General features: G+C 50.3%; 1 protein-coding gene across 1 annotated transcript in view; it reads right to left on the minus strand.

Moving 5' to 3' along the window:
* Positions 1-2,892: 2,892 nt before the first annotated feature.
* The window catches only part of MEGF9 (multiple EGF like domains 9), a 49,370-nt gene continuing 25,962 nt past the window's right edge, over positions 2,893-26,300 (minus strand). Inside the window, exons 3-6 of the mRNA XM_059486669.1 lie at positions 15,811-15,950; positions 12,191-12,334; positions 10,855-11,127; positions 2,893-7,720 (exon numbers count right to left, since the gene is read on the minus strand). Coding sequence (XP_059342652.1) covers positions 7,272-7,720; positions 10,855-11,127; positions 12,191-12,334; positions 15,811-15,950 — 1,006 coding nt within the window. The 3' untranslated portion in view covers positions 2,893-7,271. The remainder of the gene's footprint in view (positions 7,721-10,854; positions 11,128-12,190; positions 12,335-15,810; positions 15,951-26,300) is intronic.

Raw genomic sequence — 26,300 nt, forward strand, 5'->3', positions numbered from 1 at the left:
GCTGTCCCTCCTGTCAGGAATTGTGCAGAGCCACAGGGTCCCCCCTGAGCCTCATCTTCTCCAGGCTGAGCCCCTTTCCAGCTCCCTCAGCTGCTCCTGGTGCTCCACACTCTTCCCTGGACATGCTTCAGCTCCTCAAGGCCTTTCTGGGCCTTCACAAGGGGCCCAGAACAGCGCACAGCACCGGAGGCGCCTCAGCCGTGCTCAGCACAGGGCACAGTCACTGCCCTGCTCCTGTGGCCACACTGTTGCTGGACAAGCCAGGAGCCATTGGCCTTCTTGCCCACCTGGGCACAGGTTCAGCCACTGTCAACCAGCACTCCATTTTCCACTGGGCTGCCTTCCAGCCACTCTGCCCCCAGAGTGCATCAAGCATCAGGTGGTGCCTCATGCTGGCACTTGCTCTTACCATTCTCTGTAACACAAGGAAGCACAGGAGCGACCCTGTGCTTTAGATTTGGTTTCCTCTTTTGGATTTGGTTTCCTCTTTGGTACCAACTCAGGTCAGGTTTCACTCTAGGCTATCACAAGGGCACTCTTACCCGGACAGGAATTAGGCCACGGATAAGAGCTGACCACAGGCCATGAATTCCATGAGTTTATTATTCCCAGTTCTGTGAGTTTATTATTCCCAGTTGGCCTGGTGCCCTGTGAACTCCATTTCCTCCATGTACCTGCACTGTTTAAATTGACACTCACCTGTCAAATGCCCCAGGCTGGTGGGAGCAGTCACTGCAGCTCTGGATGTGCAGGGTCATGCTGGGCTTCCCATCCCTGCTTAATTCTTTCAACTTGATGGGTGCAAGTGCATGCTGGAGCTGCAGCAGTCCCAAACTGCCAGAAGTGCCAGGCACTACTTAGCACAAGTAAAGCCCTTAAGCCCATCTCCTGTCCCTTGGACATGGCTCATGCTTTGCACTTTGGGGTGTGATGACCCCAAGAGATGTTTAGTCCCTTCAACTCCCCAATGAGAGACCTCAAGAGACACTGGTCACCTCATGTGACTGAAACCCTTTTGCAGTGGCCTCTGCTAAGCTGAAATTAAGTTCACAAAATCAGGTCTGCCATATGGCACCAGGATCTGGTCAGCCAGGCTGAAATGTGAGTTTTCCTCCTTTACAGAGCAGATCTTCATAAAATGACTAAGTCCACTCACTTGAAATGATAATACCAATTTGTTTGATCTTGTTTAAGGTTTCTGCGAGGTTTTACATATTTGATGTAGGTCTTTAAATCAGCATCCATCAGCCCCAAGTGTAGAGTAAATCACTCTGCACACACAGCACATGAGTCTGCAGAGTCACAGCCCATGTCCAGCACACTGGAGTCAAAAGGAAATCAGCAGGGCCCTCCTTGTGAAGTTCATTACTTCATGAAGTCACTGTCTGATGGACAAAGATATGGATATACAGACATACATCCCTGTCCATGTTCCCTGGAAGTGTTCAGGCCGAGCTGGCTTGGAGCAACCTGCTCTGGTGGAAGGTGTCCCTGCCCATGTCCCCACCCTCAGGAGGGGAAATGAGATGATCTTTTAGGTTCTTTCTAACCCAAACCATTCTGTGGTTCTAGGATTCCATGTATACACACAGCCAGGATGGAACGTTTCCCTGGGAATTTACTGCGCTGCCCCATGTTTTACAAGCTGCAGTAGCACCAGGAAGCTGCAAGGGGCAGACAGGACTGGGAAATGTTGTTTAGAAGCATTTAACAACTTGCCTTCAGATAAGCTGCTTAATGTTGTTTAACCTTAAATTCATTAGTAGCACATTTAGGGAGATTACACTAAACCCTCACGCCAGGAAGCCGTGTTGGAACTTTCCTCCTTCTCAGATCCTTCCCACCTCAGGCAGAGCCCTGAAGGGAGTCTGGGAAAGGACTTCTGGGGAGTGCAGTGGTAGGGTGAGCTGAGCAGGGCAGGAGCCAGCTGCTCACTGTGCTGTGCTGGCACAGGCAGGGCTGATGTCACCAGCAGCTGAACACGGGTCCCCCCCACCCTGCTGTTCTCACTCCCTGCTCTGGGGACCTGGTCAGACTCAGCTCTGCCTCCTCCTCACACAGCTCACAGCAAGATTCCTCCTAAGTTAAGTCATGCACGATCCAACTGCTCTGCTAATGCAAATCAGGTCTCGATAAACTCCCTTGAATTTCACCAGTGTGGCCCTTCCTTACACAGCTCTGGCTCAGTCAAACATCTGAATGAACACTGAAAACCACATGCTCACTCAGTGTATGAAGCCTTACCTCTCCAAGTCTGACTCTGAAGAGCCAGACACAGCTTTCACAAAAAAAGAGCCTTTAGCAGTTGTGTTTGCAAAACAAAATCAATTTCCTAACTCAGCCAAGTGAAAAGGAAATGCAAGTTCTCCACAGGCTCCTCTGCAAACACTCCTAAAACTGATGCTACAGATGTGGATTTCAGAGTATCTGTAACAAAAATGGCCTTGGAAAAGACATCTGTGGTCATGAAGAAAAATCTGATACAATATATCCTCATTCCATATCCAGCTTTGCTCTGAGGGTTTCCCTGTTAGTGATTCACATCTCTGACAAAATGTGTCCATGTGAATGATACAGAAAACAGTGGGAACACAGTCATTGCCAGTGGGGCTCCCAACCACAGCTGAGGGCCGGGATGGTTCATAGCAGACACAAGAGATCAGAGGGCTCATTTTTTAGCTGGATTTTCCGACACAGAATGTCAACTGTGCTTATGAATATCTGTGATAGAAAACATTTTTGTGCCTTGGTTCTCATCTTGCATTCAGGGGCATAATGAAGGAGTAATTCTCTGGAACAAATGTTATTACTGGGATGAGATTGGATTCAATCCTTTCTGTCACTGGGAAGACTCTTGCTGAAATTCAATGAACAAAAACACAAATGCAAAAATCCAAGTGGCATAGATACAAATTATATACATTTATTTTTATTCATTTTAAATAACATTCTTCTGTATAAATTCTGACATATATTCAAATCATACACTTTTTTTTTTTCTTTTTAGAAATGCATTTGTAAGCATAGCATATGCTTGGGGGACGCCGTATTTGGATGCAGAGTGAGACGGATGGGTTTCAGATGGGAGCAAGTACAACTTTTAAGGCCCACATTTTTCTTATTTTAATCCATTCCTCTGACACATAAAGAGCAGAGTCCTGTGGGAGCTCACTCTAAAACTTCACTTTAAAGAGAAAACTATTTTTATATCCTTTATTTAAAGGAGACTGTGCAAACTTTCTGCCACATTTACATTGTCTGTAACACTGAAGAGGATGATGCTGTACAGCAGTGGTTAAGGATACCTGAAGGATGGGTGCTGGATATTTCCCCTCCTCTCTCCTAAATGCCTGCTAAGTTTGCTCAGCCTGGTCCAAGGGAATTATCATTCCAGTGGCTGACATCTCCTGACAGCTCCCCAGGGCTAATGCTCCTCATAGCTATTTCCAGCTACAGTGGTCCACGAGGTTGGAGATCATCTCTCCTCATTAGCTCAACCACTTTTCTGCATGTCTGCTGCTCTCCAAGTGCTCCCCCAAGCTGAGATCCCTGCAGGCTGCCCCGAACCCCAGCTCTGTGCCCTTCATCTGCTCCTTCTGTCCCTTTGCCTTTACAGCCGGGCTGGGCTCACCCCAGCCAGACCAGCTGGGCCCTCGCCCTGCCAGGGACGGTGCCCGGAGCTGCTGTCCCACATCCACCATCCCCTGCCCTGTCACACCTGCCCTCTGCCCTGCAGCTGCTGTCCCATGCCAGGAGTGCCCTCCCTGTGCCAGCCCAGCAGCTGGGCAGCATTCCCAGGCAGAAGGTGCTGCAGTGGCCATCAGGAACACCTCGTGTGCCTCATTGCCACCTCAGCCCCACAAGTCACCAAGATGCCCTCCCCTGGCCTCACTGGCTGCTCAACCGGGCCTCAACACAGCCCTGAGAGCCCACTTCTGGTTTTGCTGCCCTTACCCCACCCTCAGGACACAGCTCAGCCCCTGGGGAGCCTCATGACAAGCCATGGCACACAGCATGGTGCTGGTGGCCTCCTGGCACAAGTGTTTGAGTTCTGCCACCCCTCCAGGTACAACCCAGCCCAAGGTGACTGGAGACAGAACCAGCTCAGCTTCTTCCTCCCCTCCTGTGCTGCCAGGGGAACTGATAAGAGCACGGATGAGCTGATCTCACATCACCAAAGGCAAACATGAAGCTGTTTATTCTTTCCCTGCTGAGGCATTGATCTCCATTTATTACTGTTGCTCCTGTGTGCCAAGGCCTGGGTGGCAGGAGGTGGCTGCTGTGTCATTCTGCCACTTGACAAGCACGGTGCCAGTGCCACATCCTCACTATTCAGGAACATCCTGTGCCATCCAAATCCAGGCAGTTAGGTCCCCCTGCCCAACCAAGCTTCCCATCACATCTCCAGGCTGTCTCCATCCCTTCATCCAGCTGTGCACTCCACAGGCAGCAGCTGTCCCACCCTGCAGGGCATCCTGACTCCTCCTCTTCCCAAACACAAAGCCTTTGGATTCCTTTGGAGGTCACAAGCAGCCCAGGTGCCAACACCTCCTGTGCTGTGGCAGGCAGGGACCAGGAGGGCTCAGCACCTGAGCCCACGCTCTGCTGGAGCAGATGGTCCCTCCTTCTACAGTGAGACAAAATCCAAGCCTGTTCCTGTTACAAAGCAGCCCACAGTCACAGCAAAATTTAAGGAAGAGGTGTTTTGTGGCAGAGATTAAAAAATCTGCTAAAGTATTTTAGAAACATTAAAGTGAACAACCTGTCCTTTGATTTGCTTGCTACCATCAGTCCCAGAAACCAACACTTCCTAAATTATCTTTTCTCAGCCCATGAAGTGACCAAGTGCAAGTGTATCACTAGATCAGCACCTCTAAATAATTACAACTTCCAGGAAATTTTCTGGTTTGTCACCACCCTGCTCTTTAAAAGTCTGATGAGTAACTCAAGGATTAGCAATATCCAGATTTTCTCCTCCAGTCCTCCCCCGTTTTATAGCTAAAAGTAACACTGCTCTGAATTGACAGGAGCCAGATTTATTACCTGAAATATGGGACCTCACCCTGGCCCACTGCAGGCAACAGGAGCTCTTCCATCAGCTTTTTTGCTTTATATGCAATTCCACATTCTGCCCTCACCATTTCCCTTGGTCATCCTCAACAATTTTCATTCTGACTTGCCATGCCTCAAGTTTAAATCAGGCAGCAAGTTTTTGAGGCAGAAATGCCATCTTTGAGCTTGTGTTTGAATCACCTACTTCCCCCCCTGCCAGGTTTCCAAAGGTAAGAGAAACCTCCTCACAGCACTGAAAACAAGTAAATAACCAACATGTTTGCTCTACCATTTCTCATCTGGAGAAATATTCACTTTTTCCTGGCTCAGAGAATACATCCACCAGCTTCTGTCTCACCATTGCCCCACCACACAGCAATGCACCTGCAGCTCTGAGGCTGGGCAAGAGTGAGGGGAAATATTTGTTTCTTGCCCTGTTTCCATGCAGTAGTTTCATTTCCAGAGGTGGGAGAGATGGCACAGCCCCTGCCCTGAGGCACACACACTGCAGGTACCACAGGAGCTCCATGGTGGGACCTCCTGTGCAGTGCTGCCTGTCAGTTGTTCTCTCTGCTAACAGCCCACCAGCCTCCCACCAAAACCAGGGCAATCTGTAAAACCTGTTCCCTGCAGTGCTTTTTTAACAGCTCATTCCCCACCACCACCTTGTGCTACTTTAAATTCCAAAACCATCTGTGCCTTTTACCTTCCAAGCCTCGAAATTCACATCAGGTCCTGCGAGCTCCTCATCCCAAAGCTGCTCCCACCCAAATCCAGGAGACCTTTGGCCCTCAGGAGGCCAAGGGGCTGAGCTCAGCCCTCCAGCACATCCCCTCTGCCGTGTCAGCTCAGCAGGGATGGCACTGGGATCCCTCCACACGATGAGCACCCACTTGGGAGAACCTCAGCCAACGAGCCCAGGCTCTCGGGGTGGCTGTGACAGTGTATTTGCATTTTGTAGAGAGACTTAAAAGCAAGGAATACATTGGTGCATCCAGTTTTTGGACACCTACTCAGCCCTAGTCATGGCAACACTGGTATTCATTCAGTATTTGAAGGAATGGCAAAATTTGACAAGATACAAGTAGGGAGCACTCACATTTTCTCTAAAAAAGAAATTATTCAATGACAGTGGAAGAAAAGCTTTAAGCAGTTGGTGTTTGCCAGAGGCCCAGCTCCAACAATATTGCCATCTCATTTACAGTATTTTGAACAATCCTCATGATTTTTTCTTTTTTAAACAATGTCACTAACGCTGTACAATTAAAACCTAGAGGATAAAACATGACCTGGGGAGTGGGGGAGGTTGGGGAGGGGCTCATGGTTTTGTTGTTGGGGATTTTTGGTTGGTCAGTTGGTTGCTTGTCTTTTTTACAAATAATTACAAATACAATTCCAAGAAGATATATTACATTTTATATACAGAACACACCATTTCTATCAGGGTAGGGTAGTAAGCCTGGCTTTTATTTTTACATGGCAACCCTGAGATGTCTTGTCGTCTTCCCTTGCACAGAAACTATACAAGTTCATTAACTCCTTCTAGAAAAAAATGGATTGCTATGTCTTAATAGCATCATCACCCTGTATAAATACTCAGAAAGGGAAAAGCTTAGTCTCTTCCCTAACTCAAATGTTCTTAGGATTTTTTTCCCATTTCCCTGCTTAGTGGGAACAAATAATGACTTTTTCAGTGTGCACCTCACTCCTCCTACTTGCCTTTTGGTAGTACAGTGAACAATTACTTCCCTTTTTTTTTTTTGTTCTCCTTTTCAAATAAGTTTCTGTCAGGAATGAAGATGATGCTTTTCCAAAGATCTGTTTCCTGAAATTCCACTGTTAATTCATGAGCTACTTCTCAAACTAAAGGATGAAGACACAAGTGTTGGGTTGGCTGGAAACCAAGTAGCTTCTGACTCCTCATTGGGTTCTGCTCTCTCCACCCCACCACCTCTTCATAAAAAAAGCTTCAATTCAGTTTATAACAACAGTGAATTCTATGGATCTTTATGGAGAACACTGAGTGCATTTCACCACACTACCTGAAATTCAGGTGTACCACACTGTCTCCTGTTCACCTGCAAGCTCCAGCACGCCTTGCACCAGAGAGCATCTGAAGAGCAAATTCCTCTGCGCGGAGCCTTGGCACGGATCCTGACACCCCTTCCACAAGCCCTGGAACTTTTTGAGAAGCAAACTTTGGAATAGCTGGATGACTTTTAAGCTTTAAAATTATGCATGGGAGTCGTCAGCGTGAGCTGTCCATTGGGGGCCACCTCATTGCCATCATCTTCCAGCAGCCCCGACACGTCAGCGTTGGGAATGCTGTCGTGGTAGCTGCTGAAACTGATGTTGTCCTCTTTGAGCTCAATGGTCCAAAAGGGAGCGTTCAGTTTTCGGTTCTGATACTCACGGTACATGTAGACAGCACCCACAAAGCCCATCAGCAGGACCACAACAATGATGATCACTGTCAAAATAATGATGTTAAACTGAGTCCATGAAACATCGGCGAAAGCAGAGGTGCTGTTGTCAGAGGAGCTTATAGGAAATATTGTCTGTAGAGTTGTTGGTGACAAAGTACTGTTTAGCACTGCCGTGGAAAAGGATGTGGCCTTGGTGGTATTTGGAGCAGAAGTTGTAAACTCCCTTGGTTCTGGAGTGACTTCTACAAAACAAATTATAAAATGATCAATAAAAAAATTTGCTGAGCTGAAAATCAAACACAAATGTAAGAGATTTGACATTTATATCACAGTTATTATGGCAATTAAGGCTACACTGCTAAAGTGGTATTTTTTCAAAGCAGTTTAGAAAATGTCTGTCCAGGGAGGTGTGTGTGGGGTTTTTTTAATACAATGCTGTGTGCTAAGTGCCCACAGCACTGCTCTGCCTGGTGCTGAGGGACAGGTACAGCAGTCATGACTCAGGGTTCAATACAGGAGCTCATGATGACAGCAAGTCCCAGCCCAGCTCCTGTTCAGAGCAGGAAAATGGGGCTTTACCAAGCTCAGCAAGTTCAGACTCTGAACCAGCATGTCCCTTGGTGTCTGTGTGGGCTGCACACTCAGACACAGCAACTTCAGGAGCTTAAACCCTTCACAACCAGTGCACCAGATGTTGGACTTTGTTCTCAGTGTTATTATTTCTACTTGTACAAACAAGAAGATCAAAACTGAAGAAATGAACCACAAGTACTCAGCCATCCCAGCATTTTGCAGTGGGTTCAGTGTTTGCACCATTTTAGGTAAAAGGGCAAAATAACCTCAGTTCTGCTTTTGAATAAAGTCAACCACATGGAGATCCCCAGTCTACATAGCTAGAAGCAGGAGGTCACCAAATCTCAACAAAAAAAGATTGTGGATGTCCTTCAGAAGCTTTTGAACACACCAGAGGCCAGCTGGGATTCTGGTTTGGTTTCAGCTGCTGGCATAGGTGCCCACAGGAAGGATCAGAACATGAGAACTATCAGACTGTGCTCTGTCTTTTCCTAAATAGACAAGAACCTGCCTTGCTTCCAGCAGCCATGGATAAACTCCCTTCTCAGTTCAGGAGTCAGGATAACCTTGAGATCTCAGAAGTGGGATGTGAATTCATTACGCCTGCATCAAACCTGCTGAGCTACAGGCCTCAGAGAGCACCACAAATCTGTAGCATTAAGCTCACAAATGTAGCTAATAAAGCATTTCCTCACATGAATAACCTGATCTATTTTAGATTCTCAAGTTCAGGCAACAGGAACACTCCACAAGCTGAAGCCTCAATCAGCCAGAATGTTCTCTGCACCTATTGCTCCACAGGACTCTCTGCATCCTCTTTCCCACTCTCTTCCTGCCAAGAGAAAAGCAACTTCATTTTAAATCCATGTACAGCTGCAGCAATTACAGCTGATGGTGCCATGCTGTACAGATCCAGCTTCCAGCTCTCCTGAACATCTCCTAATTATGACTGAGGAGCAGAGTCACTTCCGAAGGACTAATTTTGCACTAAGTTCCATCTCCAATGGCAACAGGAGCTGGAAATATTCAGCACATGTCCTGCCACGGGCCCTCAGGGGAACTCCCACAAGTTAACTTTGGGCTGTCACATTCCCAGTTCAGGCAACTGAGAAAGAAATTCCTCTGGAGGGGCATCACACACCTGACTGAGGTTCTGCTCAGAGTCCCCTCCCTGCAGCAGCTCCTCTGTTCCCTCAAGCTGATAAGGACACTCAGGGTGCTGAATGCCATTTCTCTATGGCATGACAGGCAAAATTTTGCAATAGGAAGCAACACAACAGGAGCAAGAAGTTCCTGGAAAACCTCTGGCTTTGGGAAAAGGGCATGAGGAATTCAGTCATCATTTCCAAATTCCTTCACCAACACTCAATCCCTGGCAAAGCTGTAAGTAGGGAAAAAACAGAACCGAGACAATGGCTGATTCACCAGCAAGGAAACAGCACTTTTCTGGCTTTATGTGTGAGTCAGCATCAGCTCAGGGCTGGCAGGGAGGCCTGGGGTGAAGACATTTCCTGGCACTCCCAGGACGGTCGCGGTGAAGTGCGGGGCTCCGGCCCCGGCACCGCTTCCGGGCCGTGACACGGCGCTGCCTGTTCTGCTCCCGGGGCCCTGCCAGCCCTCCAGATGTCCCAGAGCAGCTCCTTGAGAGCAGCAGCTGCTCCCTCAATGGGCTGCTTTGGCAGCTTTGACAGGAGCCTCACATCCAGCTGCTTGATTGAAGCGCCGGCTCTCAGAGCTGCTGCTGCCTCCTGCAGTGGAGCAGCTCTGGCAGGAGGCCACACACCCGGCCCTGGGAAGGCTGCAGTGCTTGGCTGGGTGGCACAGAGCCACAGTGCACCAGGGTGAGTCCTGCTGTGCCACCCCATGGCAGCAGGAGCACCACCTGCTCTGGGGCTGAAAACACTCGCTTTGGTCCTTTGAATATCCTATGTGCCTTCACAGCATCACAGAATTATGAGGTTGGAAGAGACCTCTAGCATCAAGTCTAAGCTATGCCCTAACACCTCAACTGGACTATAACACCAAGTGCCATGTCCAGTCTTTTTTTAAACACATCCAGATCATGGATGAGCTGATGTAAAATTGCCATTTCCAGCCCTGCTACAGCTAATGAGCATCCAACTTTGTTGTACTGATCATCTCCCTGAGCAGGGAAGGACTCTGTGATTACACACCCAAGTGAGCAGCACAGGAGTGAAAACCACATTAGCTCCTGATGGAAGATATGAACTGAATCTCTGCCCATGACAAGGACAAATTTGTGCCCAAATACTTCCCTGAACTCTGGGTTCTTTCATCTAATACATCACACTGGTAATGCTTCCATGCATGGTGTTGGACATCCACCATGAAAACCAACCTCCAGATAACCACTGAAGGAGCAACTCCAGAACCATTTTCTCTCATTGTACATTAAATACATTACAAATGGATTGAGTTTTTTCTGGAAATCAGGGTGGTTACAGAGCTAACTCTAAACCACCCTTCAAGGCCAGGAGGCACCAACACCTGTGTGCTAGAATTGCAGGTGGTGGAGTCACCGTCCCTGGATGTGTTTAAAAAAGCCTGGAAGTGGCACTTAGTGCCATGGTTTAATTGATGAGGAGGTGTTAGGTCATAGGTTGGACTTGATGATCTTTTCCAACCTAGTTCATTCTGTGATTCTGTTACAAAGATCTGATTTTCTTCTCTGTGCCAGAGTCCAGACGAACCTAAACTAACACAAACAATTACCAGCATTCCCTCTCCAACCTTTGTCCAGCTGCACAGTGAGCCTTGCCACTGGCTCGAGCAGCATTTTTACCTTTCCTGGTGCAGTTGGTGCCCGGGGAGTCCCTGGTGTAGCCCTCCTGGCAGAGCTCACAGTGGAAGCCCGTGGTGTGGTACAGGCAGCCGATGCACTCGCCGCTGTCGGGCCGGCACACGCTGGGGGACAGCGCGGGGTCCACGTTCCCACTGCACTCACACCTCGTGCAGATGCTGTCTGAGTTGTAGTAGCCCTTGTCACACTGGTTGCAGTTGAGGCCAGTGTACCCTTCTATGCACTGGTCACACCTCGGGACGCTCTCACCAGGCTCTGCAGAACACAGAAAGCAAAGCAGGGATGTGGCACAGCCCTTGCAGAGACACCCCTGCTGTGGGGCTTGTTCTGAGGGGTTTGTTCTGTGGAGTTTGTTCTGTGGGGCTTGTTCTGAGGGGTTTGTTCTGTGGGGCTTGTTCTGTGGGGCTTGTTCTGAGGGGTTTGTTCTGTGGGGCTTGTTCTGTGGGATTTGTGCTGTGGGGGTTTGTTCTGAGGGGTTTGTTCTGTGGGGTTTGTTCTGTGGGGCTGACCACAAGGCACCCTGACAAAAATCAGCAGCCACAAGTATTGACCAATCTCAAATTTTGAGCTGAAAACACAGCTTCTGAACTGCAGCACTTTCTCTGTTAGTAGGGGAAAAAACAGCTATGGGGAGTTCTGATGCCTTGTACCAATCTCACAGCGCAAACTCAGCACGTTGCTAAGGAAATAAATTATTATTCCTGAACATTTCCATCTCAAACAGGCAATTTCAGAGAACAGCTGGAACTGTATCAGGGATGCTTCCAATCCAAAGGAACTTTTGGGCCTATACAAAGCCAGAAGCAGCTTGCTTGCAAAATTGATTAGGGAAATATCAAAAAAAGCCTTAGATATGACTATTACAGCTCTGACTTGTCTCAGAGCTTGTACATTGGAGAATCTCTGCATGGAGTCCCATGGAGATGTTCAGAAGCACACTCAGAAGTCTGGAGGGCTACATGGCACTGCTGAGCATCTCCTGCCCCCCTCCTGGCTGCCACAACCTCAGCAGCTTCTCTGCAAAACTCTGCAGGTTCTTCAGAGCAGAGTGCAGAAACACACTGGGAGCTGGAACCAGGCTTTAAGATCCCTTCCAAGCCAAACCATTTTGTGATTCTGATCCCTCCCCTGCACAGCTGCTCTCACAAGAGGCAACACAAGCACCAGGGACCCATCACAGCAGGTACTGCTTCCAGTGCCCACAACCAGGAGCTCCACAGGCTAGAAAACACCTTGCTGGGCTGACACACTCTGAGGGGCAATGTAACTGAGGAGAGAACATTCATTACGAGGAATTAGAGCACAACAAGAGCCTCACCCAAGTGGCAGGTGCCAGTGGATGCCACAGTGGAACAGGGGCAGCGCTGGCAGCCGTGGGCAGGCTGGGTGCCCCGATAGAAACCCTCCTTGCAGAGCTCACAGTGCTCCCCCTCCGTGTTCTCCTGGCACTCCAGGCAGGTGCCTGAGGAACAGAGAGGAGAACAAGCAAACATTCAGCAGCAGGAACTGGAGCAGAACATTTGGAGCAAGAATCCACGTGGAACACACTCAATTATCAGAGCTCACAGGTGGTTTTGGATGCCCTCTGGCCAAAACATGAGCCTGGCCTCTTATGACATTCTGATGCTCATCCCCCCACACACAGATAATGTGAAAAAGCAGGTGGCCCCAGCAGAGAGGCCCCACAGCTCAGCACTAAAAGGTCACTGCAGGTAAACACAACTTATCAGTGTTAAAATTCTCCTCAAGGAAAGCAATTTCAGTTTGCATTTGTACCAGTGAGATGGAACAGTGATGCTGAAAGTCCCCCACTCTCATGAGGGGTCCCTGAGGTTTATGCCTTTGGTTTTTTGTGTGTAGCCTCTTCCTGGGTACACCTGTACACCTGGGCTGTGGTCAGGGGTGAGGACATGCCACTGTCCTGCTCTGGGGGCAGGCAGCTCCATCCTACCAGTGTGGCTCCAGCTCCTGACCCCAGGACAAGGCAGCAGCTCCCTGACCTTCCCAGAGAAGCAGAGAAGAAGAGAGGACTCACATGAGCCACCTGCCCTTCCTGGGGAAGCCCCTGAATCAGAAACTCAACGTGCCGTGTCCACAGGCACCGTCTCCTAATGGCCTCCAAATTGCATTTTGATACTGCTGTGACCCAGAAGAAAAATCTCCTTAGTTACAAAAGCACAGCCTCTGTATAAAGCCCATCCATCACCAGGAACACGCTGTAATTCAGCTGGCTCCTCGGTGAGGTGGCAGGGAGCTGAGGGAAGATTGGATTAAATCCCATGTACCAGAGTCTGCAGAGGCAACAGCCCTTTCTATAAACTGGGGTGGCCCAGAGCAGTGGGAAAGCACAGCCAGATCCACTGAGCTGACCCAGCAGTCCTGGGGGATGGGGAGGTCTCATATCAACATCAACCACAGGAAAAAATCCTGATTGAGGTTTGTGCTGACTCTTAGAAAGACCACAGCAGATTTTCTTATTAATATCACAACAGTTTGGCTCCCTCACAATCCTGACACGGCTGCTGCTCCTCAATTCCCACAGTGATGACTCCACAGCCAAGCACCCCCAGGCAGCCTGGCATGTCCTTGCAGCCACCCTGCTGCCAAGGGCAGGAAGCAAACCCAGGAAGAGGCTGATTCACCCACCCAGCAGGGCCCTGCCAGCACCCCTTGCTCAGCATCACCTCCCACACACTGTTTGCTCTTCCCTCAGCAGCCTGTCAGGCACGAGCCAGTGGTTTTTGTGGGAGAGATGTCAGGTTTAGAAGGGAAAATTATCTGCTGTGCTTGGTTTCTCCAGCTGCAAACCTAGATGAGCTGTTTCAGTGGGATGGATGTCTTGGACAGTTCATCTGCCTGGTCACAGCAAGGCTGCCTTGGACAGTGCTCCCCAGGGGCATAAATCTGGAATCACACCTGTGCTGCCTTGGTCATTTCAGGAGCAATGTCTTTCCCATCAGCAGAAAGCACCCACATCCATCTCCAGCAGCCCTGCAATGGCTGTGTTTCCCTGAGTCAGCAGCTGCTCAGCCAGGCAGAGCATGCACAGGCATGCAATCAGGTATCACCGTGGAGAGCCTTAATAATTAATGGCACTTCTCATCCTGATAATGCCCTCAGGAAGGATCAGACCTCACAGGACCCCAGCTGGGAGCACCAGCCCACCTCAGTGCACAGACACACACAGTACAAGGGTCGTGCCAGAGGAAGCTCTGTCAGCTGGGGAGCTCCTGCTGCCCAAGTTATTTATTTATGCCCAGTAATTTCAAATATTCCTCCTGGCCAAAGCGAAGCCAAGCAGGAGCTGGCTGCAGAGCCAGCAGAGGGAGCCCAAAGTATAGCATGAATGGGAAAAAACTTTGAAATTTGGACAAAGGCTACACAGAATTGATGTAAAGCTGGGGAGGTCACACAGAGTGCAGTCTCTAGAGCAGGCTCCAATCTAATTTTTAATCATCTTCATTCTCTGTTCTGGTTTTGTTTGGGTCCCTCAGCCACAGAAGCAAAAAGTTTATGTCAAATCAACAATAGGTCATTAACCAAAATGAGGGATTTCCATTGCAATGCTGTGGGCAGCACTGGGCAATCCCAGCAGAAAGAGCAGCCCCATCCCAGGAGCAAGGTCTGTGCTGGGTTTTCTTTGATAAATCAAGAGCAGGAGGAACACTGAGGGAACAAAAAGTAAGAGCAGATTATCCTCCTCCTTCACAAAACCCACACACCCAGCTCCAAATCAGTGAGAGAGCTGATGTGTGCACAGCTCTAGTGACAGCCTTGTATCCCTCAGCACTGGCAGGACATCAGCACACAGAGCTCAGTATAGAGTGAATGCAGTAATTCATCCTCAAGGGAACGCAGGAATTCACCCCAGGGAATGCAGACCCAGTGCCCACAGAGCAGGGCAAACACAGCCCATGAGGGAACCTGGGCATTCCTGTGCTGCCAACACAGCCCATGAGGGAACCTGGGCATTCCTGTGCTGGAAACACAGCCCATGAGGGAACCTGGGCATTCCTGTGCTGGAAACACAGCCCATGAGGGAACCTGGGCATTCCTGTGCTGCCAACACAGCCCATGAGGGAACCTGGGCATTCCTGTGCTGGAAACACAGCCCATGAGGGAACCTGGGCATTCCTCTGCTGCAAACAAACAGCCTATGAGGGAACACAGAGGCACAAATTGGCCAGAAGTACATGATTGCATGAGCTCTGCCACTCTGCCAGCAAATTCTGCAACATTACTTTTAATTATTATCCTTTTCTAAACTCCTGGATAAATATTACAGAACTGCCTTTCAGCCTGGAAGTTTTGAGGAGAGTTTGAGGAGAATTTGGAATTTGAAGCAGAAGAGTGCTCCTCCAGGATCTCTCCTCCCAGGTGACATTACAAAGCAATTGGGCTCCCCCTGCCCTCCCATAAGCTGCTCAAGCACAGGTGCCTCAACATTTGCACACCATCAATATCTGAGTGAGAAACAGTCAAAGAAATAATCAGGGAAAATGAGCAAGGCCAATTTACAAAAAGTGGGCAGTATTAATGAGATGCTGGCAGTTTTTAGCAGCTCTAATCCTGTTATCTGTGGCAGCAGGTCCCCTTACGTCAGTGCCAGCCCAGGGTATGTTTCCAGGTAAACAGCAGCTAAACAAAAGGTCTTTAAAAGCCCATGTTGTGTGTTTGTGTAAGTGCAGAGAACAATAGAGCCCCAGATTTTGATACAGGCTGCTGAGTTAGGGCTCTGGGCTAAAGCACACAGCTCTCACAGCCTTCCTTCAAAGGAGACCAGCCCCAACCCTCCATTTCCATTTCAGTTTAAGGTAAAGATTTTGGGTGTGCAAGGCACAAAGATGTAGATGAAGGGGACAAGAGCAGAATGTGCTGAATGAGAACAGAAAAAGCAGAGACAGAGGGGGCAGGCGAAGGACAAGAGGACATCATCACCTGTGGAGCTGTCACAGCTGTGGGACAGGTTGTTGCACTGGCAGGGCTCACACGTGCTCTGGTTGAACCTGTAGAAGCCCTCACTGCACCGGTCACACTTCAGGCCCGTGACACCAACCTTGCACTGGCACTTCCCAGAGCTGCAGAGGAAAAACAAACAGTGAGATCTGGCTGTGCTGGCAGCATCCAAGGTACAAACCTGCAGGCAGGGTTTGGGACTCCCTGTATTCCTTTCTGCTGGAAGCAGGACATGAAACACAGGGACAACCATTTCCAAAAAGTGATGGAGACTTCCAGAAAGGACGAGTGTCTGCCAAGCCAGTTGCCCTGACAGCAACTTCCAGCTGGGCACCAGAAATCATTGCTCATTCCAGAAAGCCAGTTGCCCAGAGCCATTCCCTTGCATCAGATGCTCCCACAGCCCCTCTGGAGTCCCTGCTCCACCTGCACCAGCCCTGGGTCCTGCAGGACACTGGCACAGCCATGGTCACTGTGCCTGACCCATCCCAGAGCACCCACCTGGCTCATCCTCTCCCCTCCACACCAGCGCTGAGCAGCACCTCCCAGATTTTCGTGTGAGCAGACAATTCCCTGCTCACCAGCTGCTCTGCTGGCTCCCCTGGGAGCTGGGGCAGCAGCTCATGTGTCCTGCTTGGCTCCAGCCAGAGCAGGTGTCAGCCACCTGCACTCCCTCCTCTCCTCCTCCATGATCCCATTTATCCTTCCCCATGTCCAAGGACCCCTCTCTGCAGCTGAATTCCACCCAGCAAAGCCAGGGAGAGACAACAGAGGGTTCTCCCCTCCCCAGCAGAGGTTTCCACTGCAGCTGACCCAGACAGGAGCTGTTTGCTTGGGCACAGTGTGACTGCAGGGAGGGTGGAGCTCTGCACTGTGAACACACAGGGCTGGTGGCTGCCATGAGCAAACAAATACCAGGAGCTATAAAAAGCAAAGGTTACCCTCATGCCTTTGGCTTTCTGTGCTACTCTCTCCACACAGAGAGCTTCCAATGCTTTGCTTTTATAACAGACTTCATACACTGGCAGCATTTAGCTCAACCCTCAGAGGAATCCCAGGAATGGATAAATGCTCCTTCCCATCCAGCCCTGGGCACAAACACTCTGGAGGTGCCTCATCCCACCTGGGCACACTGGCAACAGCCAAGCCAAGGGACAGAGAGCACCCAATGCCCCTGCACATCCCAACAGCCCTGGGGGCACCTGCAGGAACCCCAGCCCTGCCTGCTGCAGGGAACCACTACAGCAACCCAAATAAACAGCACTGGTCCCCTCCAGGTGATGGATTTATCTGCAGAGGGGGTGATATAGACAGACAGACAGACAGAAAGACAGACAAACAGACAGCCCTTCCATGCTGCATCACCCTTGGAGCTCTCCCCTGTGTAACCTCCTGTCCAAACACCTTTGAAACACCTTTTAAAGTCAGCATTTCAGGGCTCACTGTGCCTGCACAAAGCTCATCCATTGTTCCCTCTCTCCTCCTGGAAAGACTGAGCAAGGCACAATTTGCTCCTAAAAGCCTCCAGAAAAATCTGCTGATTAAAACTAATAGATGTTTGATGCACTGCTGATGTGTTGTTTTTAACTAAAATGCTGTAGATTGAGATGTTTTGGGCAAGACATTGCTTCTGTCAGAAATCAGCATAATTCAGTATTTCTGTTGTTTGTTTGTTTGCCAAAGGAATAAGGAACTACTCCCCAAAATACAGACCTCAGCCCAAGGGGCAACACAATTAAATACCTGCAGAATCTGAAATCTCAAGGATATTTAATGGCCTGATTACAAGAAGAAGAAATAAATAGGATGTTTCCTTGCTCTCCAGGCCATTATCTGGAAGTGCAGCAGGCAGATGCAAAATTCAAAGGCATGCTGGTAAGCAGCTCAGTATGTTTGGCTGGTAAGCAGCTCAGAATGTTTGACTTTTAAAGAGCTTTTCACAAGACCCAACATTAATCCAAACGTTGTCACAGTGTTTAAAATGAGCGCAAACAAAAAGCAGCTTTTTAATATTTGCTCCTGCCTGCTACTGCTATTCCTGTAAGAGGGCAGGGGCAGGCAGGGAAAAGCAAGTGCTGTGGGGAGGAAAATCTGATGTTTAGGCTGAAAACACATCTTTTGGGGATGCAGCATTTGAGCTGCATCATCCTCACCCTCCCTGGCTTCCTCCTGGAGTTCAGAGAGCTCTGTTTGACTCCCTCGTGTCCCTGACCCAGCCTTTCTCTCAATGACACCCTCCTCTTCCTCCCTGCTTCCACACAGACTCCCATTTCATTGCTTTCAAGGAGCTTTATTTCCCCAATGACCCTGCTGGAGCTCAATTCAGCATTTTGGGGCACAGTCCCTTGATTTTACTCGTTAGCTTAGAAATAACAGGAAAGAAAGCTTAAAAAAGAAGAAAAAAAAAAAAAAAGACTGTTTGGAAAGTTTGGTTTGAATGCCTCTTGAACAGACCTTTTCTCAACATGTTACACATGGCACAGAGCCAAGTCCTGCATGTGCAAGAATTAAATCACTCAGCAAATATAAAGCTTTGCCTGTGGTCATTGCTTCCACAGAATAAAGCCCCCTTACAACACTCCTTTTTATAGCTCCAGCCCAGCAAAGTCTGTCAGACACTTTTTAAAGCAAAGGTCAATGATATAAATGCATTGAAACCACCAAAAAAAAAATCCTGTTAACAGACCAATTGTGCCCATAAAAATCCAGAAATTTGAAAGAAAAGACCCACAGTTTAATACTTGCACAGTGAGAACTGAACTGGATTTTGAGTACCAGCCAAGAATTTCTTTTTGGGGGGAAGTGGGGAGAACGAGGGGGATGGGAAGAGGGAAACGTTTTGATGCAGCAACATCAATTACTCAACTCCACTTCAGATGATGATTAACCCCTGTGAGGCCAGCCAACGTTCAGCTCTCACAAAGAATTGATACAAATATCTGTTGGGATAAAACCAGACTCCCAGTAATCAAAGTCTCCTGCCAGCATTGGTTTCTAGCAGGTTTTTATGAATACACTCACTCTGGGGAGCGTGTAGGTGGTGTGTGTCACCATCACATCATCCATCAACCTTACAGATGTTTCCTACTGATTAAAACCATCACCAGCACATGAGGCACTGGCCAAAGGAGCAGGCAGTGACTGCTGGTCAGGGACAGCCACATCCAAGGCTTGGAGCCAGCATGGAATGATGTGACCCCTGGGGACAAGGGCCACATGGCAGGTTTGGGATCCCCCAAGGCAGGAGCTGGTTCACCTGAGCACCCTCAGGGTCCCTGTTCTGCCTCAGGGGCTGGACTGGGACACAGCCACCCCAGGCAGCAGCATTCCCACAGCCATGGGGCAGGGCAGTGTAAATAAAATATTGGGGCAGGAACAGCCTATACCCCAAATTATGTCTCATTTCCAGCTCCCTTCCACTCCTCTCAAGGGGAAAGAGCCATAGGATCCCATCACTTGCCAAGAGATTTGTGCCATTGGTGACAACCAAATGTTCCCTGAGCTGGGATTTTACACAGGACTGCAGCTTTACAGATACAGAAGTCAAGGGGACACAGCAGAGACACCCAGCCCTGCCCTGGGCACTGATAGAGGACTGCAGGCAGTTTTGATCCACCTGAAGTGTCTGAGGAACAGGGAACACAGAGAACAGGGAACACAGAGCATCCTGCAGATGATTTCCTGCCAGGTCTGGTGGCTGGGGAAGGACACTGAGGGGCTGGGCTTGGAGCTGGGGCACTGCCCTCACTTTGCACAGGCTGCGCAGGAACTCAAGGCCTCATCACAAGGGGAAAAAAAGCATTAAAGTGTCTGTGATCTGAGACAGAGCACAATGTGCAGCCTGCAGCCACATCTGCAAGGGGTCCCCACTCCTCCTGCACAGAAACATCTTGATTTTAGCAGGGACATGACAGGCACAAGATGGATGGGAGGATGAAGGACCATGGCCTTAGGGGCTGTTGGGAGACAAGCTGTGCACAGTTAATGGTCTGACAGAAACCCCTCAGCGAGCTCCAATCATTCCTCTTCTTCCTTTTCTTCCCCCCCCCCCCCCCCCCACCAAGGAGGAGGAATGGAGAAATTAATTTTGAATAAATTCCCAGACACCAGGAAAGCCCCAGTCAGAGCCCAGGGACTCTCTGGCCATGTCAGACCCAGTCTGAACAGCACAGCACCAAGCTCTTGTGCCTTTATTTTCAAAACATGTGAGATTGGTCAGATTTTGGGGCAGAGGCAGAGAACGAGGGAGCTCCCATGGGTCTCAAACCATGCAAAACCTACAACAAGAGTTTATCCAAATGCATTTATTGTTTTCCCTTGAAGCCCAGAGCACACAGCACACCCTGCCCAGCTCAGCATCTCCCCAAGCAGCCCCAGGAGAGCTGGGCAGGGCCACACTGCCCTAAAAAAGAGGGAAATGAGGGCTAAACCAGCCCTTCCTGGCCATCTCCAGCTTCACCAGTCCCTTTGGGAAGCCCCAGTGACAGCAATGTCCCTCAGCTGTCCCAGCAGGGCACAGGGTGTCCCTGGAACAGCCACAGCTCACAGCAGGCACTGTGGGAACGAGGGAAATCGTGTTGAACCATGAGCATCTCTAAAACAAACCCCATGAAAAGGCTTTGTCACACTTTGATGGGATAAGACAAAAGGATTCTGTGCAAGATTAGGAGGATTCAGAAGAGATGGCTCCAAAAATGGAGTGTTCCTCCAGGGAGCCGGGCTCCTTTAGTGCTGATTTTCTGGGGTGTCTGACAGCAGCCAGGGCAGGAATCTCTCTTACACCTTCCTGGGCAGTGTGGAAAAGTTCACATTTGAAAGCCAAATGCTCCAAGACACTTTGGTGGGAAAGCAATGCTGTTAACACTCAGAATCACAGAATCATTCAGATGGAAAAGGCCTCCATGATTACTGAGTCCAACCTTTGATCATCCCAGAGCCCTGAGTGCCATGTCCAGTCTGCTGAACACCTTCAGGATGGGGACTCCACACCTCCCTGGGCAATGCTACACAACCTTTTCCATGAGAAATACTTCCTGATGCCCAACCTGGTGCAGCTTGAGGCCCCATCCTGAGGGTACCAAGCACCCTCCCAACCCACGTGCTGACTTTTCTGTCACTCAGTCATTGAATATCAGCATGTGGGGAAGGGGAGAGCAGGAAAAAGCCCCTACCCAAAGCTGCTGGTGGCTGAGGTGGCTCTGTGGGAGAGCCAGCGGGGCCAGGGCCAAGCCCTGCAGCAGCCACCAGCTCTGAGCCCCTTTGTGGAGGGCACAAGAAGCAGAGCTTTATGGGGGCCAACACTGGCCCATTGTGTGCCACATTCCTCACTCCGTGCTGGGGCATGGCAGCTGCTCTGTAGGGCAGGAGCAGGGGCACTTCAACACTTCACAGCTCTGAAAGGCCACTCTGTAAATGTCAAAGGGCCACCTTGTCTGGCCACCGCCGCCTCCGCAGCCCCTGCTCCCCCAGCAGCCAGGGAAAGCCAGGAAAATCCAGCCAGGGCTCTGGAAAGCCAGGAATCTCCAGCTAGGGCTGTGGAAAGCCAGGAATCCCCAGGCAGGGCTCTGGAAAGCTGGGAATGTTCAGCCAGGGCTGTGGAAAGCCAGGAATCCCCAGGCAGGGCTATGGAAAGCTGGGAATCTCCAGCCAGAGCTCTGCAAAGCTGAGAATCTCCAACCAGGGCTGTGCAAAGCCAGGGGGCTCTGGAAAGCCAGGAATCTCCAGCCAGGGCTGTAGAAAGCTGGGAATCTCCTGGCAGGGTTCTGGAAAGCCAGGAATCTCTAGGCTGAGCTCTGGAAAGCTGGGAATGTCCAGCCAGGGCTGTGCAAAGCCAGGAATCTCCAGGCAGGGCTGTGGAAAGCCAGGAATGTCCAGGCAGGGCTGTGGAAAGCCAGGAATCTCCAGCCAGGGCTGTGCAAAGCCAGGAATCTCCAGGCAGGGCTGTGGAAAGCCAGGAATCTCCAACCAGGGCTATGGAAAGCCAGGAATGTCCAGGCTGTGCCCTCCAGGTGAGGTGCCCTTGAAGGAGGGGAGGGAGGCAATGGAAAATCCACACTGACCCTGCAGAGGGAGGCTGGATGGGATCCTGAACAGTTCCAGGAGTTCCCCACTCACAGCAAAGTCTCAGCCTCAGCTGGTGGGTGCTGGATTCCCAGAGTAACCCTGGGGATTATGTGCAGGGAGCCAAAAGGACACATCAATGGGGGTGCCAGGGAGATGGGGTGGTCTCCACTGAAGATCCACAGTGCCCAAAGGGGTCCTTCCATCCCCAGACCTCAGACAGCAGAAGACCCAGGGTACAAGCACTGCCTGAAGTACACACTGGGCGTCACCTCTCAACCAGAATTTAACCACAAAACTTAAAAAGTTGAGCCCATATTTCTTTGTGAGGCAGTCAGTGCTTGCCAGAGCAGCAAAGTTTGCAACAGACAACACAGGAATGGCAAAGCCTGCTGGAACATCCCCAAAATAACAGGATTTCTGAGAAGCCATAATTACCATAGGGGAGATGATAACAATCCACCTCTCCCTGCTGCTGTGTCCAGTCACTCATTCATTTCCCATTCCTGCCTGCAACTGAATAAAAATTGGTTCAGGTGCCTTTACCTTCCTGTGGGGGGAGAGAAGAGGAGGAGAGCTAATCAGATATAAAGGATGTGAGAGGCTGGGATAGGGGAGAGATTTAGATAATTAAACCATGCAGAAAAATAGGCTTTAACAGGGTATTCTTCTGCTTTTCTGACGTCCACATGTAATAATTTCCGCTACAAAACAAGATCTGTTCTCTGCAGAGTGATGCTGACAAGGCATTACTGGGAGATAATGAGCCACCAGTTGTGTTCATCCAATCTATAAAAGGGACAGCAGTCTTTTTAAAGAGAAAAAGGGGGTTTGTCTGGTTTTGGGGGGTTTTAAAGCACAAGTCCTTGAGGGTTTCAGCTCCCAAGGTCACATCTCCAAAGGGGAGCAGTGCCTGGTGTGGTTTGCTGGATTGCTGAAATGCAGCAGGATGGAAAGAGATCCCACTCAAAAGAGAGACATTTCAGAAGTGTGATGACACTGTGCAGACAGAAAATGAAGATTTTTATCTATGCAAAACAACAACTCCATCACTTCCCCCAAATAACCCCCAGGGTCTGGCATGGCCAGCAGCCCTGCAGGCTGGTGAAGCTCCACAAAAAGCTTGAATTTCAATGGACCTGCATTTCCTGATCACTGAAAAAACCCCACCAAATCCTGCCTCACATGAGGTCCAAGGTGTGTCCAGACTGTGCCACACCAGGCTGTCCCCACATCCCACCAGCTCCCCAATCCCAGTGTGTGGCTCTCCCTGCCCAGCTTCCAAGGTCCCCCAGAACCCCCAGCCTTTATTCAAAGGCCTCAACAAAGCACTTTGTCCAGGCTCTTGCAAATCCCCACGAGCTGGGGTCACAGGATCAGCCTCTCCACACAGAATGGCACCACACAGGGATGGCCCTGCCCTCCCTGCTCCAGGGCACAGCCATGCCCAGGGACACTCTGCCTTCACTCCTTTTAACGTGAACACAAAGCCTGAGGTCCCCTGGAGGGGGTAATGCATCTCTGAATTAATACTTGAGTATTTATATGTGTGTTATCATTTTTTCTCCTTTTTTCCACTGGAAATGAGTGACAGGAGTTTTCTCACATGAGTTATGCCCAGCCTGCAGCACAAGCCATGCAGGAATTGGGATCACAGGGCTGTCTCTGCAGCTGCTGGCTCAGCAAAGCAGCAGAGCACTGCACCCTTGGGCATGGGGTCTCAGCCCACAGCAACCAAAGGAGACCAGACATCACCTTCAGGCTGTCTGCTGGAGTTCTGCTTCCCACTGCCCTTCTGCTTGTGGGGAAACTGAGGCACAGGCAGAGGGAGCAACTTAAACTGATCCACAGTTCCCAGTTTAACAGGCATCTCTTTGCTCTAGGGACAGTGGCAGCATATGTGCATGATTAGTTTAGAGATTTTTAAGGGAACTGGGAAAACCTAACCCAGTTTAGATGGCTAACCTGGGTTTAGGTAAACCATGTGGCAAAGCTGTGTCAGGGGAGGTTTAGGATGGATACCAGGAAAAGGTCCCTCCCCAGAGGGTGCTGAGCACTGGAAAAGGCTCCCCAGGGAATGGTCCCAGCCCCAAGGCTGCCACAGCTCCAGCTGCAACATTCAGGCACAGGGTGGGATTGTTGAGGTGTCTGTGCAGGGACAGCAGTTGGACTGGATGATCCTGGTGGGTCCCTTCCAGCCCAGAATATTCTGTGATCCCTAAAACCCCAGCAGCCACAGCTCTCCCCTTGTTCCCTGGCACTGCTGCATCACTTCTCTTCCCTAGAACCAAGTTTAAAAAACAAAACTTGCCAGGAAAACAGGGAATTGAGGGCTGAACCCTCCTGCCAGGCAGCAGCATCTCTGAGCAGCATCTCCACTTCACAGCTCCACTCCTCACTCACATCCCAAACCCACAGGAGCACCCACGCAGGGCCAGCTGCTCGTGGGCTAAACATGCTGCCCCCACAGCTTCAGGAAAGGAAGAGCCACTCACACCCCAGTGCAGGGCTGGGAAAAGTTGGGATAAACACCTCAAAGGAGGTAAATCCAGGCCAGCCCTCCTGCAGATGAGCTGGGTCACACTGGGCTGCCCTGGGCCATGTCTGCAGTGCCACATGGGGATGGGCAGTGCTGCCAGCAAGGTAAAAATAAACAAATCAAAAACTGCACAGTCATCTGCCATCTCCTGCTCCTCAGGAGGGGGATGCTGCCTCATCCAGGCCGCAGTCCTGGTCCTTCACACCCCACAGCCAGAAGCCAGGTTTGCATGGAGAATTATCTCAGGGTGTGTTTAAAGAGCTGAGCCTGCACAGCTCCTCACACCAGGGCACGAGGGCTGCAGAACCAAAGGCTCCTCACACAAACCTCCCTCCCTCTCCCTGCTCATCCCAGCTCTGTGTGCTGGCTCAGCTGGGGACACGGGTGGCACTTGGGGTGCCAAAGGGTGCAGAGGGCCAGAAACACCATGAGGAGCCCCAGTGCTGCCCTGGTTACTGGGACTGGAGACCACCAACCCCAGCCCGCTCCTGCTGCCTCTGCCTGGCTCCCTGCCCAGCCTTAGGGAGCCAGAGATGAGAGCTCAGGCACAGGACTGCTGCTCACATGAAAGAAAAAAGGGAAAAGAATTGCACAGGGGAGATGTGGTCTGGCCAGCCATGGGGACCTTCCCCAGCAGCACTGATCACTCTCACAGGGGAGATGTGGGCTGGCCATGGTGACCTGGGCATGGGGACCTTCCCCAGCAGCACTGATCACTTCCACAAGGGAGATGTAGTCTGGCCAGCCATGGGGACCTTCCCCAGCAGCACTGATCACCTCCACTCCCCACCAGGCTGGGAGGTTCTGCTTTCCTCAGAGGACACAGCACAGCCCTCAACTCAAGGGCTCCAAAAGATGGTGACAGATGCAGCTCCTGGCTGGGGCTACATCCCCATGGGCTGAGGGCACTGCCAGGCACCCTCCCCACTTGTCCCTGTCCCCAGAGCAGGCACACAGCCCTGCCAGCCCTCATGTGCACCCACATGAGTCACCATGCTCATTCTCCACCACTCTGACCTTGACCGTGGCCCTTGGAACTTCAGCTTCTCTCCCCACCCTTCCTCCATGGACTGTGAACACTTCCAGGCCACAGCTATCTTTAGCAAGCATCTGCACCGCATCCAGCCCAAAGAAATGTGATTTTTTTCTGAGGTTTCCAGGCGTTTACCACAGCAGGGACAATTCCCTCCCCTCCCCACGATGTGTCAGCCCTCTCTGAGCAGCCCAGGGCTCCATTCAGCCCCTCAGCCTGAGCCACACACAGCTTTTCATCCAACAAAAAAAACCACCCAAACCAGAGCATAGAAATGCTCTGCCATCCCACAGGGGGATCTGTGTGGATCTTCCTAGATAATCAAATTTAAACCACCACCAAAACAGAGCTTTGATTAGCAGCCATGGAGCCCATTCATAGCGACAGCATGTCAGGTCAATGTTCACTCCCAAAATCAACTCTGCGCCTCAGGAAAGGGATTTTTTTAAATTTTTGTTTGATGGTCTGCATTTGAGGTCTGGTTAACAAACAGGGCACTTGGGTTGCCATCTGGCCAGCCCAAGAGCGTGCTGAGAAATAATACAAATAATCATCATATGGTGGTGCTGTATTTAAAAGGCACTTTTACAAAAGCCTGGGAGAGCTGACTGAAAGCTAAGAGGGATCTTTGTGTGCCCTGAGGGCTCGGCCTTTGGGCACTCTGCCCCTCCAATCAGCCACCCTTAGAAAGGGTCAGAGTCCAAAATCTCTGCTGCTGTTCCACCCACAGCCCCAGTGGAACAGCCATGGCTCTCCTCTGAAGCCTCACACAGGAATTTGCTTGTGCAAGTCGAGCTGGGCTGGTGCTTTATTAAATAAATAAATCGTACAACTCACAGG

The sequence above is a fragment of the Ammospiza nelsoni genome, chromosome 20 (assembly GCF_027579445.1).
Source record: "Ammospiza nelsoni isolate bAmmNel1 chromosome 20, bAmmNel1.pri, whole genome shotgun sequence".
Lineage (NCBI taxonomy): Eukaryota > Metazoa > Chordata > Aves > Passeriformes > Passerellidae > Ammospiza > Ammospiza nelsoni.